This window comes from Siphateles boraxobius, unplaced genomic scaffold (genome assembly GCF_051911475.1).
Source record: "Siphateles boraxobius isolate OS27281-9 unplaced genomic scaffold, OSU_SipBor_1 9, whole genome shotgun sequence".
Taxonomy (NCBI): domain Eukaryota; kingdom Metazoa; phylum Chordata; class Actinopteri; order Cypriniformes; family Leuciscidae; genus Siphateles; species Siphateles boraxobius.
The window spans coordinates 2,819,776-2,842,590 of record NW_027509219.1 but is presented as its reverse complement, the minus strand read 5'-3'; the positions used below and the strand labels follow the sequence as shown (position 1 = coordinate 2,842,590).

At 36.2% G+C, this 22,815-nt stretch overlaps 2 protein-coding genes across 2 annotated transcripts in view; both read left to right on the top strand.

Moving 5' to 3' along the window:
- The window catches only part of rmi1 (RMI1, RecQ mediated genome instability 1, homolog (S. cerevisiae)), a 362,517-nt gene that overhangs the window by 71,895 nt on the left and 267,807 nt on the right, over nt 1–22,815 (top strand). The gene's annotated exons all lie outside the window — the stretch shown is intronic.
- Nucleotides 1,148–8,880, top strand: nfu1 (NFU1 iron-sulfur cluster scaffold homolog (S. cerevisiae)). The gene is made up of 8 exons (XM_077223844.1): nt 1,148–1,252; nt 1,982–2,079; nt 2,164–2,299; nt 5,250–5,316; nt 5,394–5,511; nt 5,605–5,668; nt 6,929–7,103; nt 7,864–8,880. Exons 1-8 carry the CDS (start codon nt 1,194–1,196, stop codon nt 7,903–7,905), a joined length of 759 nt encoding a protein of 252 aa, XP_077079959.1. The 5' UTR covers nt 1,148–1,193; the 3' UTR covers nt 7,906–8,880.

Below are 22,815 nucleotides of genomic sequence, written 5' to 3'. Positions count from 1 at the left end.
TAAATGAACAGGTTCCCGTGGCAAGAATCTTTGGGGCAGCTGAGACAGAAAATGTAATGGCCTGAGCAATATTTTTGTTGCTGAATATTGTAGCCTATTTATTTTCAATACCAAAAATATATAAAACCACATAGATATCTCAACGAATTTTCAAAGTGTTTTTAACTATTTTTTTTACAAGATTTTACGGACATGCTATATATATATATATATATATATATCGATTTAAATAGTCTTTTTATATGTTTTATATTTGAACAAATTACAATAATATCTGTCTGCAGAGCCGCAGAGCCACAGTTTTACCCCAGCAGTTTTACCCCGCGCATGCGTAGTTTCACCACAACAGTTTGACCAGCGCATGCGCTGTCACCTTGTTCTTGTCCTAAAACGATCTAATGGTTATTGTTACCAATTATTTTTGCTTATTAGTTATTTTTTGCTCCTACTGTTGCTCGCAGGCCTTCAGGGTCCTTTACTGAAATAAATCAATGCTTGTGTAATGAATAGTTTAATCTTTTACGTTTTTCCTCCAAAAACTAACAGCCTGGTATAATATGTACACACTTTTTGTTCAATGTAGGGTTGCCAATGCCAACCGTTCCGTATAATACGGAATCGTCCCGTATTTGACACATAAAAGTATTGTTCCGTATTCATTGAACTGATACGGAACGCACTTTGTTCCGTATTTTTGAGAATCAATTCAGTGCAAATCCATGACAGACACATAGCTTCTAATAGCTATATGTCAGACAGACTATGAACGAAAACATAAGTAGGCTATGATAAGAAGAAAAAAAACCCGACGGTGCGGTAGATACAAATTTCTCCCCCTGTTTGTCTATGATCAGCCGCGTAGCGTTTTTAACATCTTGGAACATTATCAGAGGGGTTAATGTGTTAACTTGAACACAGATGAAACAAATGACTTGAACACAAACTATTTACAATAATTTCAAATAAAACTGCTGTAGTGAAACTACGCAAGCGCGGGTAAAACTGCTGGGGTGAAACTGTGGCTCTGCGGCTCTGCAGTCAGACCCATAGATATCATATAGGCTCTATATGAGGTCTATGGTCAGACCCTTCTCACAAATTATAATAACCGGACAGAAACCCCGTCTGATTTCCGCCCCGCATTAAATCCAGGAAGTGACGTAACAGAGTTTTCGTGCCCGCTCCTCAAGAGCATGGCCGCTTACAGGAGATTCGGGGTTGCAAGGAATTTAGCTGTTCTTTTAACGAAATCGTGAGTCGTTACTGTACTACGCTTTTTATTATACGTTCCTATGTCAGTAAGGAGTTATAAGTGATGTCTTTCAGAATGCTTAGAGTCGGGCGAAGCGTTTGAGTTTTTAAGAGTTTCATAACATTTTTCAGTGTCACTGACAAGGTCTGAGTGACGCAGATGCAGGGTACTTCTTGGAGTAACGTAATAATGTCATGAATATTCACCAGTTAACACAATGTTATCACCACTGTTATTTACTTTTGGTAATATATGTGTACTTTTCGATACTAATTTATGTGATAGTTAATGCAAAAGCGAGTTACTTCAATGGTCTCTTCACAAAAAATTACCATGGTGATTATAACCGCCATCAAAATATATTTTTACCACAGCAATTGCTGAAACCATAAAAAATACCGTAATAACGTAACATAGAACCTTGCTCTCATGCAAAGTTACCATCGTTTTATTCTACTAACAATAACTGTAGTAATTTTTCAGAAACTGTTTAACAACAAAATCAAAACAACAATAATATATTCTATTAATACGCTGTCACACGATACTAATATTGCACAATACTAATAATATATAATAATGTTATGCTAATATAAATATTACAATAACCATTTTTGAGTGGGCACTTTATATATTATTGTTTATGTTAGTAAGGCATATCAGGAAAATGTAAAAATCTGTAGAGCTGCTATTGAAGTACAGTAATTTGATTATTTGCTGTGGTCAAAGGCATCATGTGTGCAGTTACCATGGAGCAGGGCTCAACAGACCCTCTCTTCACAGAGTGGGCAGAAGGCAGATTCCACAGCAAACATCCACTATGTTTAGTAAGTATCACCCATGTTCATGTTTGCACATTATGATAAAGTGTTTGGTTGGAATGGATCATAACGATTCTTTCATCTCATCAGTCAGAAACATGTTTATTCAGACCCAAGACACTCCGAACCCAAACAGCCTGAAGTTTCTCCCTGGACGCATGGTGATGGAATCAGGGACTATGGATTTCGCTGGACCCAGAGAGGCTTATTCTTCACCCTTGGCAAGGTGGAGTTTGTATTTTTACCCAGACTAGACTTTTTTTTCTGGAGACTGTGCTAATTGCTTATGCTATTTACTATCAATCATGATTCATAGTAATCAATAGGAGAAGTTATTTTTTAATAGTAAATAAGCTAAAGTCAATGTAAGTGATTTCACCAGTTATGGCATTGCAAAATCGCATTAAAAAAAAAATCATTTTCTAAAGAATATGTCAGCGGTAGGCCTGTCATGCTTATTGATTAATCACCTGATCGTGGTTATTCGTTCTAATTGCCATTGTTTGAGATAACCGCAATAATTGTGAAAATTAAATTTCAATCACATTTGCCGTCGAAATTAGGGAAATTCAAGCACTTTGAGAAGTTCTTTCAAAATGCACAACATTGTGTCTCCTTTTCCAGTTTGGTAGACAGAGAGTAAAGAATATAGAATATAAAAAACACTGTTTTTATTATATTATGAATAATTAATCATGCAAATATTGTTAATTTTCATAGCAATATAGTAAATCATATGGGCCTATTTTATAAAATTAGTTCAAAAGTTTGTGCCATGATGCTAGGATATTGTATGTTTTGGTTTACTAGCTCAAATCTAAAAAAAAATTAATTCTTAACTTATTCTGGTCTTATTGGCTCTACAGAGTAACCAACATTTCACAAATTGACCATTAATTGGCTTTTGAAAAGCCTTGTCTGGCCAAACACATATTCTTTTCCTGATCAGGTTAACCTCAAATTTAAAAAAAATACATTTGAATTAAAATTTATAAACCATAGCAATGTACCCATCAATTAATATGTACCCTTCACAAGCTATTGCAGATAAAAAAGAAAAAAAGAAAGGACACTTATAATAATGTTCAAAATGTCCACCAGATATGAAAATAACATAATATGATGCTGGTTGCATTGTGTTGTGATCATTTTAGCTTTTTTAAAATTTAGATTTAAATTTAGATAAATTCAATATAAAGGAGTGGTTGATTATGATTTCACTTTTTTTAACTTTAGTTAGTCTGTAATGTTGCTGTTTGAGCATAAACAGCATCAGCAAAGTTACGATGCTCAAAGTTCAAAGCAAAGAGAGATATTTTATTTTAAAGGAATTGCTTTATACAAAGGCTGGTAGGGACTACACTACATTCCTCTGAGGTTAGTGACATCACCAACCCTAAAATTTACATAAACCCCGCCCCCGGGAACACGATTTATAGATTATCAAGACAGAATATGCTAATCAATGACTAGAAGATAACTATACATACGCTACTTAAATTCATCAACAAACCATTCAGAAATGTCCTGTTGCTCTACATGTTGTCACTTCTTCTCGAGTCCCTCCATCTTTGTCTGACTCCGGTTTGAACATAAAAGGCTAAACGTTTTTGAAATTTTCAGTGCATGAGATGTCTGTGTGAGGTAAAAGGACACAAGTTGTTGTAGCTCCGCCTTCTGTGCCGGGAGCAGCTCATTTGCATTTAAAGCGACAGACACAAAAACGGTGTGTTTTTGCTCACCCTCAAAAAGTGACAATTTTAACATGCTATATAAAAATATCTGTGGGGTATTTTGAGCTAAAACTTCACATACACACTCTGGGGACATCAGAGATTTATTTTACATCTTGTGAAAAGGGCATTATACCACCTCTTTAAACTTTTTTTTTTTTTTTTTTTGCTGGTATTTGTTTGGTTGATAACATAGTTGACAGAACTTTTGCAGACATAAGCAAAATCAAATATTTTATTAAATCAAATTTTTATTCATCATGAAATCAAAATGGACAATTCCTATTTTTTATAGAATATTGTAGTATTTATTATAAATGATTTATCCTTGCACTTCATTACTCATTTTTTTATTAATTTGCCCTTAATCTTTAATCAAAATAACTTCCCCTCCCTTCTTTTCTCTGATGATGCATTTCCTGGCGTGAGGGCGGGACAACCTGTCACTCACATGAGATCCACCAATAGCAAACCACAACCATCCAATCAATTCCCAGTGAACAAAACCAAGTCCGCCCTTCATTTGTTCTTATTCAAGAAACCATTTCACTCCGATATACATCAAAGTAGGGAAGAAAAGATGAACACAACTCTCATGCTGACTTTAAACTCTAAAAATCTAGTTTAAAATAAAAATAATATCTATATTTTCTGAAGTATTTAGATTTTAGAAATGAATTCATTATTTTGAATGCAAAACTCACTCAATTAAAAAACAAACACTGCAAAAACTGTAATGTATGGGACATCAAGGCAATTTCAAGCAAACCGAAAACACAGAAGTATGTGATTTCACCAAGTGCAACATGTTCCTGGATCAACATTTTTGCTGATACTGGAACAAAATTCTAATCAACCAATCAGATTTAAGCCAGTTTAAGTTGAGAGGTTTAGGCTTACAATCAGGATTAGGTGCTTCTACATCAGTTCACCTATCATTCCCCTCTGATGTTAGGGGTAAGATATGAGTAGGGATAGGGTTAGGACTAAATATTCAGACAGGAATGCTGTTTCAGGATCAACAAAATAAGTTGATCCAGAAACATGTCTTACTAGGCTAAATCACAGTGAGCCAGAAACACAGGGTGCATAAAATCATTGTGTGGGATTATAATGTGCCTTTCCTTAATGGAGAAAATATTATGCTTCTGAAAAAAAGTTATATTAAATATAATTATCATCAATGGTCATGATATAATTATATTGAGAATGACACATGAACAATAGTAATATTGATGCTTGACTTTGCAAACACCACTAATGATTGATATCTGATTTCTCAGGACGCCCATTTGAGTGTCAGGCTGTTGGCTTTATTTTATGTGTGGTATTCAAAATCTAGAAATGTTTTTGTGAGAATGTTCCTGTGCATTTTGCTGAACTATGTTTCCATCAGAACCTGAAGGGAATCCTGCCTGTACTGATGCTGTTTTCATTCCTCAGACAGTTGTTCAGAATTGAAGGAGTCAAGAGTGTCTTCTTCGGCCCTGACTTCATAACCATTACTAAGGTAAACTACCAGCCCTGTTAAACACTATTTTAGTTTAACTTTTAAGCATTAAACGTTACATCTCTTTTTTCCTTCAGGCTGATGGCGAAACGCAGTGGAAGGTGCTCAAACCAGACGTCTTCGCTACCATTATGGACTTCTTCACCTCTGGACTTCCTGTTGTCAATGAAGCAGATGCTCCACGTGCCGACACAGGTTGAACATTACGTTCTCTTCTTTTCTTCTCATGTTTCTTATCTTGACATCATCACTAAATTGAAGATCTTTACACATGTCGTACTCCTGCAGCTCCTTCGGAGGATGATGACGAGGTGGTGGCCATGATTAAAGAATTACTGGACACACGCATAAGGTACTACAGAACATTTTTGTACTTTTGATTTTATATTCAATGCAGCCTTCAAATTCAATTCATTTCAAGTTTACTTTAATAGCGCTATCCACAATAGATATTGTTTCAAAGCAGCTTTACAGAAAATTATTTTTTCAGTGTTACAATTTAGAAAGTATTCAGTCATCAGCCAGAGATGAGTGTGTCAAAGTTATGTCAAGATGGCAGCAATATACAGCTAAAATACACTGCCAGGCCAAAAAAAGATGAAAAAAAAGACAATATTTGGATATAAATAGGCAAATGCGTAAGAGAGTATGATTGGATCATTATTGCAGTGATTATTATGTTTCTAGCATGTTATATGTTTGGTTAAGTTCTTCTAACCCTAAGTCTTTGAGTGTGTAGCTTTTCAATTCTTAAACAACCATGTATGAAGAATCATCAAGGCCATATTCCAAGATGACGATGTCAAGATTGTGAAAGAATGGTTGTGAGGATCATGAAGAATAATTTTCACACATGAATCTTCTCCTCTGAGTCCAGGGAAAGTAATTAATTTAAAGTGTTTGGGATGTGCTGGAGGAGACTTTACAGAGAGCTGGACTCTTGCATTAACAATACAAGATCTGGACCATAAATTGATGGAAATAACATCACAACATTTATTTCCATCAAGAGTTTTCGATTTTAACATGCTTTATTGTTTAACATTTTAAATTGTACTCATATTTCACAAGTTTTTTTAACTTTAGATTTTATAAATGCAGCTTTGGTGAGCATAAAAGACTTTGAAAAACATTAAGACATCAGTAACACTTTAGTTTAGGCTCCAATCTCACTATTAACTAGTTGCTTATTACTACGCATATTACTAGGATATTGGCTGTTTATTAGTACTTCTAAAGCACATATTAATGCTTTAATCTGCATGACCATATTCTACATTCCTAATCCTACCCAATACCTAAACTTAACAACTACCGTACTAATTATTCATAAACAGTAATTCTGAGTTTATTGAGGCAAAAGTTGTAGTTAATAATGAGTTAATATTGAGAATTGGACCTTAATCTAAAGTGTCACCAAGAAATCATACAAAACCCTAGCTTTTAAACGTCAGTGTAATAATTCTAACCCGTTTCATTCTAAATAGGACATTTGGACTCAACAGGAATAAACTAAATGGAATGTTGTAATCAACACTTCTTTGATTACACAGAAGTCGTAAGACTAATAATGTTGTTCCTCGCTTTCCTCGCTCTGCATGTCCTTCCTCAGGCCCACAGTGCAGGAGGACGGCGGTGACGTGTTGTATCATGGTTTTGAGGATGGTATTGTGAAGCTGAAGCTGCAGGGTTCCTGCACTAGCTGTCCCAGCTCCATCATCACGCTGAAGAGTGGCATCCAGAACATGCTGCAGTTCTACGTCCCCGAGGTGGAAGGAGTTGAGCAGGTGAGGCGTTAAGGACTATTCTCAACACAGTTTCTTAAAGTGCCCCTATTATGCTATTTTAAAGGTTCTAATTTTGTTTTGGATGTCTCCTACAACAGGTTTACATGCATCAAAGGTCAAAAAACACTTTCATTTTCTCATAACATGCACTGCTGCATCAGCTCCTTTCTCACAGTGTCTGAAATGGTTTGATAAAGTATTCAGCCTCTCTGAACCCCTTCTTTCTGAGAGCTGCTCTGCTTTGATTGGTAGACGGCCCAGTCTGTTGTGATTGGTCTACCATTTACAGCACATGTCGAAAACGTAACACCCATTACCATACTTGAATTTCAGCTCCAGATCTTCCTCAGCGCTTGTATACAGAGTGATACAAACCGTAACAATGGTGTCGTTGTTCACAGGCACCCAATGAAGACTATAGACTGACATTATGCAAATTTGTTACAAACCTAAGTAGGTTCATGCAGGAAGTGAGACTGGAATTACTGACATCTCGTTTCAGGCACTCCAGAATCGATTCTTTCTTTTGGGAGACAATAACTCCATTTATCGTGCACTTTGCAGACCTTTTACATTCACAAACAGCTATGTAACACACTGCATGGTTATATGCACAAAGGTTATATCTGAAAAAGCATAATAGGGGCAATGAGGCACTTTAAAACAAAAAGATGCTCCCTGTGAATTCCTTTACACCAAGTGAGAAAATTCACCCAGCAATATGTTTCTCAGCTAATCTGCTGTCCCTTTAATTTTGTAGGTGAAAGAAGAGGATGTGGATGTTGAAAAGGGTGTCCTCTGATGTCATTCCTTTCTCCATAATAAATTACCCAGCCTTTCCCTTCAGTGTCCAATCATGTAGATTGCTGAAAGGACAAATCTGTGTGTCCTTACACTCCTTTAAACACAGATATTAACTACAGACATATTAAGGTGTGCAGTGTTACCGTACATTTTTGGACGATGTTTGGTCTGTGCTGTTACAGGTTTTGAGTTGGTCACCCATAATATTTTATTGATTGTCTCTCAATGCACTGGTTAAAATAAAAATCCGAATTTCATGTGTATGTGAACAAATTACACGCAATATAAATACACGTTTAGATATTTTTATAAGAAATCTACTAGTTTCATGCTAAATGGATTCTATATGGATTTTATCATGGTTTCATTAGTTAGTTTAATAGAGATTCAGTTTCATAGAATAATACGCTATAAATGAAAAAATAAGAAATACATTTCATTCTCCACTAGCTGTAGTGCTCCTTTATCAGTGGTGTTGAACCATGATTAAAGATTAATTACTTGTATTTCTTATTTGTCATTTAGATAAAAGCATCTTATAAATAAATGTAAATCTGATAAATATAAATGTAAATTGTTAATATATTTAAAGGGCATTTTGATTACAGTCTATTAAAATCGCCCTTGAAAAATGTTATTTGTAAATGTTATAGTTTCATAGATAAAATGTTACATGCAGTGAAACTATTTGTTCTGGGGCTAACCTGTTATAGAGGATCAAATTTGTAAATATTAAAAAAAAAAAAAAATTAATAAAACAATAAATAAATGTTAAGCCAAGTTCTGGTTTTGGCTTCTGATTGGTCAAAACAGTGTTCCAGTCACTATAATGTTAAAACCACATCACTGCTGCTCCCATAGGGGATTGTTATTTTTGTTGCATAGCAACATTCTGATATGTCAAGAGACTATATCCTCTATAGAAGGGTGACACTTAATGAATTTGCCTATTAAAAGAATGCTTGAACAGAAATGTGTGTGTACTTTATATTTGTATTATTTAGTAACTGTTTTATTTTTGTAGCATAATTGTATGGCAAAATATGTATGTAGAAAAAAAGAAATAAGACATCTTGTAGTACATGGGTGTTTTATCTTTTTTTGAACCCCAATTTTTTTTGATGAATGCAATAACTATAAAACATGATAGTCTAGCATAATTGATTTTTATTTATTTCCTTATTTGTTTTCCTTTTTGTTTGTTTTCTATGCCTGGAAAAGAGTAGATTTGACTTGAAAAATGAAAAAAAAATGAATGAAAAAATTCATCGTATCCAAACCCACATAAAATAAAAATACAAATATTTATTATAAAACTTCACTGCAATAATTGCTAGAGTGTCCAATTATATATTTGGATTATGAACCGAGATGACCATAAGAAGCTATATTAGGACAGGTATGCGTGTTATAATTGCAGTGCTGACCTGCAGGGGGCGCTAGAGAACTACACAAACAGCGGATATAATCCTGGTTTTCAGGGACTGATTGAGAGTCCAATCACCACCGGGATCATTGACATCCTTGTACTGCACCCATAAGCGTGAAATAAATCACGCCATAAACCAAACGCATGGGGAAGGTCTATAATCAGGTTTTGAGTTTAATTTCATGTTTTGGATGGTGGTTTCAAACCCCTCATACATTCAAATAATATTTGTCAATTCTGTCCTCTAAAATAAAATGACACCGTTATCATATTTTTGGTATTGCTGTACTATGAACACAATAAACCACACTGGCAGCTACCTAATGAAAGTAGATTTTAATGAAAAGGAAAAACTATTTTCAGGACAAGAGTATTTTTTATTTGCATATATGTAGGCTATGTATTTATAATTATTGCTATTAATTTATCCAAATTTCTTCATTCAAAATTGTTAGAATTTTTAAAATACTAAAATGTTTCATAAATTGTGTTTGATGATTGTTTTACTGTTTAAACGGATGTTCATTGGCAGCTTAATGTCAACTTGCCTCTCACTACATGCCAATATGTGCTAAATTACATTATCTGATTGTGCATGACCTAAAACAGGGGGAAAATGTTCAATAGCTTGTGATTTATAATAAATTGTACGTTATTCCTGTAATGCAAAGCTGAATTTTTAGCATCATTATTCCAGTCTTCAGTGTTACATGATCCTTCAGAAATCATTCTAATATGATGATTTGCTGTTCAAGAAACTATTATTATTATTATTATTATCAATGTTAAAAAAAAGTTAAATATTTTCATATTTAGGTACACAAAAAACATACTAAATCTCCCCAAAGTTGTGTGTCCAAACTAATGTTGTCACGATACTGGAATTTCCAACTTCGATATGATACCAATATCGATAGATACCATTTTCGATACCACAAGGAAAACAGCCATATATATCTCATAATGTTTTGATAATTTGGGTTATTTTGTTGCAATAGCACAGGGAGGCTTTATTTGAATCATTGAATCAATTTACAAAAAAGACAAGAAAGAAAACAGTGATAAAATAAGAACAAATAAATAAATTGCAAACGCTGGCACAAATGAATACTAAAGAGACAAATTAAGTAAACTCATCTTTAAGTTTTTCATGGGGGTCTAACAGTATATTCATGTAAGAACTATATAAATTATAAATTATAATCAAATGTAAAATAATTGGATAGTTTTCATTGTAAAAAATGAAAGACTTTCTCATTGTCTTTAGTTCTCTGATTAACAGGACAGACAGCAGATTATTAGGCTGCTGTCACTTTAAGAGCTTCAGCACGGTTCCACTGGCGTAGCCACGGGTGTGCACATAAAATAAATGCCGAATTCTTTTTTAAAGTTTTAATAAAAACGTTTCCTAAACTTGGCCTATTGTTGTTTAATTAAAATATTTGTAAACATTTAAAATGTATTTTAATTTTTAAATTATTATTTAAACAAAATAATGTTAAAAACATATATCTGCCGACATTCGGACTGCCAACCAATCGGCAAACAGCCGCTGACTGGTAATACGGTTGTGCTGTTGAGGCTCGCGCAGCCTCTTGAGGACAAATGGAAACAAATGGGCGCAGATCACACAAATAAACTTTATGAACATAGAGCGGTTAAAAAATTAATGTGGAGTTTTTATATTTATAACATATGATATGATACATAGCCTACAGTTAAGCAACATCACGTGACCTGACAGTTCAATAAACAAGTAATTAATATCAAGTCACTTACAATTTTAGACACAATATTGACTGTTTTTGTTCTATTTGAGCAGGGAAAATAGTTCCAAACAAACATCCCAAGAACCACAGCGCAGCTCACCTGAACACGTAACTGCATTAATGAATGATTCATTCAGCGCTTTGAATGCATCAATTGAGTCAAAGATTCAATGACCTATTAAACAACTGCCTCATTCCTTAACGATTCAGCCGTTTGAACGAATCATTTGAATAAATGACTCAATAACTCACTCATTAAGACAGTCACCTGCCGCCCCCTACTGGTGGTTTAGTTTCATGTTTAAAAGTAGGCTATAATTCTTTCCAATATGTCATATTTGTATCTTCAAAACATATTTAAAACAATCTCATAACATTATTTAATGCAGTTGTAATTTTTCAGTGTAAATTAATTAATTTGATTGGCAACAGCATAGTGTCTTATTATTTCAATTGAATTTATTGATCAAATCTAAGAATTTAAAATGAAAGATGAAGCATACATTTAAACCGATTTTCTGGATTTTTACTTGGACAAGAGAATGGCTGATTTACTTTATTCGAAGGACAAGCACATGTAAAGCCTTAATGTTGAACCCTGAGTTATATTTTATATACTGTAGGCCTAGTATTATGTTTATGTGGCAAGCCATTTACACATCATCCCAATCTATTCTGTAAAGTTAGTGATACGCCGGGTCCGAGTTTTTTTGCACATTAATTTGACAATAAATGTGGCACACCCAATTTTTCTTATGCACACCCAGAGACGCTTTTCTGGCTACGCTAGTGGTTCCAATGTTACACAACATGCCTTTTCTTTCTCAACTACGTAAAAAACAAAAAGCTCTATTTACTTAAATATTCGGCGAGACGGGCATTTTGACATCATTTTGTATGAATTTGACCGTTTAAGCGATTAAGACAAAAAAAATTAAGTCAATTTGATACTTAGAGAGAATACTTGGAGAGAAGAAAGAGTGAACTGGTATTGGTGTATCGACTTTTTTGTATAATTTTTTTTTTTTTTTCAAAATATTTTCTTTTCTGTTCCACATTAGAAAGAACGTTTGGAACCTGATGAAGGCTTCTGGGCTTTCTTTCAACATACTGATTTATTGCCTTTCTTGGTATGAGTTCTGTCAGCTGGAGATGTAAGTGATTTTGAACATTTTGGACTGAACTATCAATACCACTCAACAAAACCCAGAACACATCTGTTGTAAATCTCGTTTGCAATTAGTGTCTGTTTTGTGTACTTTTGGTTATATGTGCCCCTTCTTACACATGTACTTAGTTCGACTCATATTGGGTTAAAATCTATTGTTCTTGCTTCTATAAGACAATCATTTCAGTGGTTTTTGTTCAGAAAACTTATATCATTCTATTTTGATGATATTTTTTCTATTTTTTAATGAGATTTTTTGGGAGATTTTTTTTATTAGCTATATTAATATTTTAATTTAATAATATAATTTAAGCACATTCTTCACATTCTTTCAACTTAAAGACCCCACCTGTGAAGAAAATCAAGTTTGTAATGTTTATATGTGGGGTTTTTAATATTATTTGAGACAATCCATGTGCAAATTCAAATTCAAAGTCAACTCCTTATGATACCTGAGATGGTAAATGCGTTGAAAAATGTGCGAACGCACACAAACACACACACATATTCATTCTCACATATCTTGGCTACAGTTGAACATTGGGAAGATTTTACAGATTTATCACACTTGTTATATTTGATGACAAACTTGAAGGAAATGGAAAATCAACAATATTCCAGTTTTAAACTTTACTTACTTCAACAGGTTAAAGAGCATAGATGTAAACTGATGTATTACATAGGAAGCTAAAACTTTAATAGAGGATGAAAGAAATAGAGCAATGCTTATCGAATTGATCTCTTTTGGCATATATATTTGATTGAGCTTGAGTACAAAGAGTAAATACCGCAGAACATAAACTTTTAGTCACCTTCAATTACAGTATTAAGCACTTTTAACAATAATGTTAATATATTGTTTTGTAGTGCAGTACTATTCTAACTATATGCGTGTTATTTCAGGTAGCTTAAATAATTGATGTAATCAATTCGCCACTGCCAAAAGGTGTTGGAACACTTTTAAGTGAATAAGGGAATGCATACTGACTTCAAAGTAAAGAACAGACTTGCCAGACTATTGCACAACACACAAATCACATACATTACATCACTGGTTGATTGCATCAGAATATAATCTTCAATCTAATATAATTTTGGCATATGGTCTTTGTAGGGGAGGGATGTCATGTGCTTACCTATTTTTAGGTTCAAGAGGAATAAGGAATGGCCATAAAGAGCAAGGAAACTCGAAATGAACTGTTTCGCTGATGCTCCTTTCTCCTCTACAGAGGACATTCATTTTGAGATCCCGTATTTTTTTTATGTCCTCTGTAAGGGACATCAGGACTTATGTGAGTGCTGTAGGGAAGACATCACCGGTCAATAGAGCAGAAACAAATGAACAGTATTCATGAAATATGAGTCGTTCCTATAAAACTTTGCCAAGTTATTACTCTCTCATTCTCTCTCTCTTTCTGTCTCTTAGAAAAAACGTTCAATTTCTATATAGAACCCTTAATGCTAAAAAGGTTCTACATAAGGAGAAATGTCTTAAATGATAGCATAATACTTTTATGGTTAACAGGTTATTAAATTTTTTTTCTACTGATAACGTATATTTGCGAGTCATTTAATTTAATTTAATTTAATTTAATTTATTAAATCTAAATCTATTAAATGATCCCAAGATGGGAACCCTTAAAAGGTTTTTCTTCTAAGAATGTAAATACATAAACACATAATGAATCCTTGATAATACTTTATTTAAAGGGTAACTAAACCCTAAACCAACTTTTTTTAGTTAATGATCTGTAAGAATGGGGCTTTATTAGTGCTGTTCATTGATTCGAGTAACTTTTTTGACATTTGTGTATAAAGTGTTTTAATTCTACAATATATGGTGTAAAAATGTCTGAGTGCTGCCCTCTTCAGGTTGAACGGTGGCTACTGCAGTTGAATTTTCCTATTGGATGTTTGGGGTGGTTCCTGATGCAAGGGGTTGGTGGTGAGGTAGGCAAGTTCCATACAGGTACACGCCCCCTCCGCAGGGCTCTGCCCACTTTTCCAGCATTTTTCAAATATTGCCAGTGGGTGGAGTCAGGCTCTGACCAGGGGTTTAGTTACCCTTTAAGTAGTCCACTTCATAAATTATATTAATTATAAGTAACTTATAAGTAAACTACATGTCAACTAGCAGACATTAGAGTATTAGTAGACTGTCTGCTTAATATCTGCTAACACTTTATTTTGATGCTCCTCCAACAGACAGTTCCCTTTTAAAGTGGAACTTTGACGCTACGTCATGGTGTTGGCGCTATGGGAAAGCTTCCCGACACGCGTCTGAAGCACGTTTGATACATACTAGAGGAAGGATACCCGACTCGAGCCCGACGGTACCCGACGGGCCTGGCTGGGTTCGGACACATATTTTGAAATGACGTTCGGGTTCGGGTCGGGCTCGGTCACGTCGGCGCGATAAGGCATTGAACATTTGAAATGTAAAACATTTTAACTGGATGCAAATGTTTTTGTGATTAAAATAAATGTAAAATATTACCGTAACATCCATCTTCATGTGTACGGATATTTGTTTATGTTGCTGTGACAACGCGCAACACATGCGTGCATAATATTGCATATTTGGCTACATGTGGCTGGCAGCGCAACGATGGAAGACGTAAAAAAAAAGTTGGCCTCAGGAGATTTTAAAACCACTGAAAATGAAGGAAAGTCTACTGTGTGGTAGTTTTTCTACATAGTTGTCAAGGACGATAGTGATGAACATGTTGGTTATGTTCATTTTTTACTGTTAGATTTTTAACTGTGTCGGGCTTGGGTCGGGCTCGGACATAAATATCTTAATGCGTGTCAGGCTCGGGTCGGGTTCGGTTACTGCCCTGTCGGACGCGGGCCGGGCTCGGACAGAAAAATGCGGCCCGATCCGCACTCTAATACATACCAATTTTGATTGGCTACCACAGTAAGGTGACATCCCCGTCAATTGACATCACATACACGCTGACAGGCTATAAAAGGGGGGCTTAAGAAAAATACATCAGCTTCTTTGTCTTCAGGTTCAACGCTATCTCACAACCAATTCGTACAAATTCGTACGATTTGTCTAAACTCCAATAGGGGAGGAGTCAGGGGTAGGCCATTCGAATTGGGCAACTCATAAAATGTGTACGAACTGCCGTGAGATCGGGTTGGTATGTTTGCTGTACATTGTGAAACCAGCATGTGTGTGTTTGAGGAAAAAGAAAAAATGTCAGCTAGGTTCAGGAGAAGTGTCACACCATTTAGCAGGTTTGATTTTCCAGATGACACACTTGAGAGTACATCTGTTAAGGAGTGGAGCAGGCTCGGTCAGCTCTCTAGGGGGCTGGTTGTGCTCTCTATGATCGTTTCACAGTGAGAAAGCTTCGATCCCACTTGCCTCTTTTTAAAGGAAATGGGTTCAGGTCCCGCTGCTGCCAACGCGGCACAGTTACTGATTGTGGGCCTTGCAGGTGGAGCTAGCAGAAGAGCTAGAGATGGGCTTGTCCTTATCTCAAGCTTCAATCTCGAGCTCCAATGCCTGATCAGGAAGCCCCTCGACTTGTGTGCAAGGCATTCGCGGCAGTGGGCCAGGCTGGTGACGCCTTACACACCATACTTTGCACGCGTAACAGGCCGATTTATTAAAGGACCCTTACCAAAAGGAAGAGGTTGTCTGAAGAAGCAGTCTTGGAGCTCCGTAGCACTTTCAGGGCTCAAGGAGGGGGAAAGATCTTTCCATCTTGATGCCCCACTCATCCCTTCCTGACTTTTTGGTACTGCCGTTGAGACGGTGAGCCACAAGTTCAGGGAGGCGAATGTTCAAGCATCAGCATTCATGTTGTTACGTCCGTGACGTAATGCATTATACTTTGGTGTTTGTTGTTGCTCCTGCTGTCTCCTTTTCCTCCTTTAGGATTGGTCCTGTTGGTGGTTGGACCAGAGAAGATTCCCGGACTAAGTTCCCCCTTGAATTCCTCTGGAGGTAGGGAGCTCTCTGCTTCTTCGATTGCTCTTGACTGACAGTTGTTGTGCTGTGTGTTAGATGGTGATTTCTCTGATCTTCTCTTGGTGTTTAACAGAGTGCTGTTAGCCACTTTTGATACAGTTTGCCCTTTAAGTGAAAACATCAGTGTCCTGTTGATCCTATCTGTATACCTTCTTAATTATTTAAGAAGCCGAATGGTGAGGGCATTGTTTGTTTTTTGTAACTGGGAACACTTCCCTTAAATCCTGATGTACTCGTTACATCATAAGAAGAATGGCATCTACGCTAATTTTAGTGTCGTTTATCCCAAGGTTTTCCCGCAGCCTGCCGGATCCAAGCCGTTTCCAGATCTGACGAAGGATCTTCGCCTCGACCCGATGACAATTCAGTGCTGAAGTGCCAACTAGCCTCTCCCTATGGAGGATCCCTATACCACTCTACAGATAAAGCATTGTGGAATTTTTCGGTTCGCGTACCTACCCAAAGTGATAAGATAAAATAAAATTCTGCATCAAAATTTATAGACAAGACAAGTAGTTTGTTTAGGCATGGTTTGTAAGGAAATAAAAACCTGCGCACATATTGTCATGCCAGTGAATCAAAGATCAGGAAGCAAAAGCGAGTTACTCAGTTTATTGGACTTGAACAGATAGCAAGAACAATGACACGAGCGTGGAAGGATGGCACAGGGACTTCGATTGTCGATGGTGAAGACAGGAACAGAAGAGGTGAGACGATGACGACGGAATCCAACACCAACGATAATCCACGGAAAACACGAACACCGGACGAGCGGGAGGACAGGACTGGAACACCGACACAGGAGACATCAAACAACGATCTGACAAAGAGGACAAAAACCAGTGAGTATTTATAAGGTGAGGAAATGGACTGCAGCTGGTGATGATATGATGATCAGCTGGAGCGGATCAGGTAATGACACAACACTCTCACGCCACTACACACGTGCATTCATACAACAACATAAACACAAGACGAGAAATAACCAGAGAAAGAGTATACCGTGACACATATATTCAAACGCACATAACTATAGAATCAATGCGCATGTGAACGCCATCAGCGTCTATCACAAGTTCACGTTAAAAGTCTGTTTAGAGAGAACGGTGTCGTCTTAGCGGCCCTTAATTTAATAACAAATGATCATTTAGACGGAAGTGAATCAATCAAAACTAACTTAAGCTGGAAAAAACATTATTCAAGAACCACTATAAAACCAAACCATTCTCTGTTACCTTAAATTATATGTTTATCTCTGTGAAGCTGCTTTGAAACATTCTACATTGTTAAAAACGCTATATAAATGAGGATGACTTGACTGACTAGTGGCCATCAAAAGCGGCCATCACTTTTTCTCCTGTTTATTAGTAAAAAAAATAACGCTATGAAAACAAACCAGAGAACAAGATTTTTTTAAAATGGGTAATTAAGAAGTATTGTTTTGTCATTTATGTGGATATAAAATACCACATACAATATTTTATGAACACTTTTTATATTTTTGTCATGTACTTTAAGTACACTATAAATACTATAATTGCCTATATATATATAGCTAATTATAGTGTTTATAGTGTGGGTTAGGTAAACAATTATATTATTTCTGGGTCTAGTATAACATTATAAACATTACATTACAAGAGAGTACAACAGACTGAAAGACATGAGAAAGTGAAAAATAGGTATGGATTTGACAATGAAGGAGGGAATTATAGAGGCAGAGAAAGAATATGTGAACGAGAGGCCAAGAAGGAGAGATAAGCAGACCTGTGGGTGATGTCTTCAGATGTGGTTTCAGGGTGCTGATGGTCACAGACGACTGACTTCACTTCAGACTGAAAATCTCCTGAGTCCAATATCTCTCTACAGCCAGCTAATAGAGACTTGTCACTCAAAGTTCTGACAAGCAGCGCGCACACACACACACACACACACACACACACACACACACACACGCACGCACGCACGCACGCACACACACACACACACACACACACACACACACACACACACACACACACACACACACACACACACACACACACACACATACAATCATACCCCAATCCCCCCCACCCCCCTCTCCTCTCCTCTCTCTCTCTCTCTCTCTCTCTCTCTCTTTCACTCACACACACACACACACACACACACACACACACACACACACACACACACACACACACACACACACACACACACACACACACACACACACACACACACACACACACACACACACACACACACACACACACACACACACACACACACCAAGACCCTGGCCATAAATCAATGCCTCACAAATGAACGTGACAGGAATATGAAGCCTGACTGACTCATTCACCTCAGTTTTAGATATGTGGGAAGATGACAGCAGTCTGACCTATAGCCAATGAAACACTCATGGTCACTATAATTCAGCAAATTCAATCTTAGATCCCTATTTCATGTTCTCCTTCATCACTCTTTAATCCACCAGACGTTAAACAGGGAATACTTTTGCCGTCAAGATGTTCAGCTCAAGTCATAGTTCATCTAATGCACATATATTGCCTTCACATGATTCTTAATGCGCTTTGAGTGGATGGAATGTGGAACGTAGATCAGAGTAAGCTACATAATCACCTTAACTGCTGCTTCAAGAACTGTGTAGACATTCTGCTAGCTGACGGTTATCGCAGAAAAGGGATAATTGGATGTCAGAAGTAACTTTTAGGATGGAGGACAAATTAAAGCTTGAAACATGAAATAATATGCTGTGAGTAACCTTAGTGTACTGTGGCTAATTAGTGATGCTTGCTAAGGCAACCATCTGTTTTACTATTGCTCAGGTAGTTTGAATATATATGAGACTTTACTAACCATAACCCTAACCTAACAGTCTATTACAGAGTACTAATACTATGAGAGTTATTTGACATGTAGTTTCAAAGATGCTTATATTTAGTAGAATGTCTAAAGTGGACCATAGAAACAAAGTAACCAAAATAATGCGTGCAACTTTAAGCTACGCTTTTTGTGAAGATTAACACACATGACTTTTTTTGTGATTATACAGAAAATATTCTTAAAATTGCAATTATTTGACAATATGATTAACAATGGGATTTTACTGTGTATAACCCTAGGTTAAACCAAGGTTACAGCTTGTCAGTTGGCAAAATGAGCCCCTACATGCTCATGAGGCACGCTTCATCATGCGAAACAACTGTCCTTTTAAATTTATGATGTAACGAGATGATGATGATGAGGACAAATTATTTGTTCTCCTCTCTTTTCTCTCCCCACCCCTCGTGCAAAAAGAAAATCTTGCATTCTCACACAAATTAAGGACATATATTCCCACAAAGCTCACAAACACATACATGCTCAAGAGCCTAAGCGTGTGTGCTGAAGCGAAGGCAGCTGAGCTGAGAGATACACACGCCAACATGATTTTGCAAATCGCGCAAAAGTGTCGCTGGGAGTCACTGGGAAGCTCCACAGCAGCTGGTGTGACAAATCTCTGCAGACGCCCCAAACTCACTCACTACAGCGGCCCTCAGGGCTTCAACAACAACTAGAACAAGAAATAGCCCATGCTGTTTCAAATCATGAGCTTTAAAATCATATCGCAAATACTCTCCGGCTGCTTAGCTTTATTTGTACAAATTTAACTTTATATCTAGGAATTACAGAATATTAAGAAATTTAATTCCACTTTTACTATGGAAATAATATACTTAAATGCAAACTGAATGCAATGTTGTATTATTGCAGTTGAATGAAAATGCATTCGAATTTTAATTTGTTTTAAATGCAATTTAATTTAAATTGAAGGGTTAGTTCGCCCAAAAAGGAAAATTCTGTCATCATTTAGTCACGCTTGTGTCGTTCCAAACCCGTAAGACTTTCATTCATCTTCGGAACACAAATGAAGATATTTTTTATGAAATCTGAGCTTTCTGTCCCTCCATTGACAGCTACGCAACTGGATTCAAAAAGTTGACAAAAGATCATAAAGCTAATCCAAATGAATTGGATGGTTTAGTCCAAATTTTCTTAAGAGACATGATTGGTTTATATGATGAACAAATTGAATTTATTAAACATTCATCAACACACACATCAGTTGTGGTAAACAGAAGCTCAAGCATGTTTGCTTGATGTGTGAGAACCAATGAGGTTCATTCATTCGAATGTTACGCAGCATGTTTGAGCTTCAGCAACCAATGAGGTTAAGCATCACGTTTGAGCTTCCGCAAGAACCAATGAGGTTCATTCTCGTGTTACGCATCACGTTTGAGCTTCCGCAAGAACCAATGAGGTTCATTCTCGTGTTACGCATCACGTTTGAGCTTCCGCAAGAACCAATGAGGTTCATTCTCGTGTTACACAGCACGTTTGAGCTTCAGCAAGAACCAATGAGGTTCATTCTCGTGTTACGCAGCACGTTTGAGCTTCAGGAAGAGGTTTGTACTCACGCTTCAAGCTAGTTCGGTTGAGCTTCTGTTCATGTTCGCTGATGAATGTTTATGTGAATAAAAGCCACTTTGTGTTTCAATAAATGTTGAAACAATGGTGAGATTTCAACAAAAAGATCAATGAAAATGTCATTGAATCAACATTATGAAGTGATGTTGGTTCAATATCACCTTTGCATCCACAATTAATGTTTAAACAATGGTTAGATTTCAACAAAAACAAATTAAATCCCACTGAATCAACATTGCATGATGATTGATTCTACATCACTGCTGTTGAATCAACATTGAAATGAACAAAAATAATCAATGGTAATATCGTTTGATCAATGTTACAATGTGATGTTGATTCTAAATCACCTTTGTTTAAACATTGAAAATACAACTGAAATATAATGTCAACATAAAACAATGAAGTACTGAAGTACCAAATTAATGTTTAACAAACAACATTAATATTTCAGCTATACTTTAATGGTACATCAACAAATTCTCATTTCAAAGTTTGGGGAAAACCTTTTAAAAGTTTAACACAATCAACGACAAAAATATATATTAAAAAAGTTTTAAAAAAGGACAAAAGCATTACATTTACAGCCTTTAAAAATAACATTACTTTCAGAAGTCAGATGTCATTATAACTGCAAGCAGTAAAACACTTCAAGTTTTACAAAATCTGGTTCACATCAGACTACTACGATTCACTGTTTTAAATTGCTCCACACAAAATGATCTGACTATTTTTTTATAATACTGTTAAATTAAGTACATTTAATCTATTTATCAAAAACCTATTAACACAGCTATCAAATGGAAGCAGTGGCAACGTGTCCGATCTTTCCAGTTGAGTTTATCTCCAGCCCTAATTAAACACACCAGAAGCAGCTAATCAAGATCTTTAGGATCAATGAAAACTTCCAGGCAGGTGCTGGGGCTGAACATGAAGAGGAATAAACACCTCTGAGCTATGGCCATAAACAGGGGTGCCCAATCCTGCTCCTGCCCATCGACTGTCCTGCACAGTTCATCTCCAACCCTAATCAAACACACCGGCCTTTCATTTCCAAGTGATCCTGCAGACGTTAATTGGTTGCTTCAGGTGTGTTTGATTAGGGTTGGAGATGAATTGTGCAGGACAGTCGATCGGCAGGAGCAGGATAATCTTTATGTAGTTCATTTTCCATTAAACTACACAGCATTCAAGTGACAAGTTTATCTTGGAGAATAAAAGAGCTTAGGTTTTTCCAATGAGAATTTCTTTAAAGCAGCAAATTCACCTTATGTAGACCTTAATCTTTTTGTCACAATAGCCACGCCAGTCACTTTCTCATTAACACAAGGTGTAGTTTTTTTTGTGATCGTGTTTCAGTAGGGACAGGCTAAACTGAATGGAGATCAGTTACATTCGTCACATTTAATAGTGATTCAGGAATATGAATGATTACCTGACGAACAGTAATCAGGGAGCAGAAGATAAGGCACAGGATAGCATCAAGTCCCGGGTCAGGTGATTATGCTGTTCACTACAACTCAATGTATCAATGTCACCAATATCAGGAAGGTGCTTCTCATTTTTTAATTGTCCATTTTCATCTGCCTTCACTAAAGGAAAGAAGGCAAGGTGCTCTGCAAGCACTGAGTAATATTTGCAATATATGCATGCAACATGCAAATGCAATATATAATACATGCATACATGGGCTATAAGTATGACATTCTTACTCATGTCTCTTGCACTTCATTAAATCTGTTAAATGTTAGAACTTTGATAAGGAAATTCCTAATAAACATTACTAAAGCAAGATGCATTTTCTTAAGAATGGAGAAAAATGGATGCTTTATTTAAACACTTTAATAACTTTTTAAATTAATGCATTTCATTGCAGCCAGTAACAGTTAATCAAACACAAATAAGAAATAATAAGGTATGCATCATTGTTTGAAAATGTGCTAAGTCGTGAAAGTATGTTCTTCTGTATAGGATGCACCTGTGCTTTCTCTCTAATAAGGAAGCATCACGATTACAGAGCCCCTGTCCACACGAACATGGGTTTTTTCAAAACCTCCGATTTTTCTATGCGGTTTGGCAGTTCG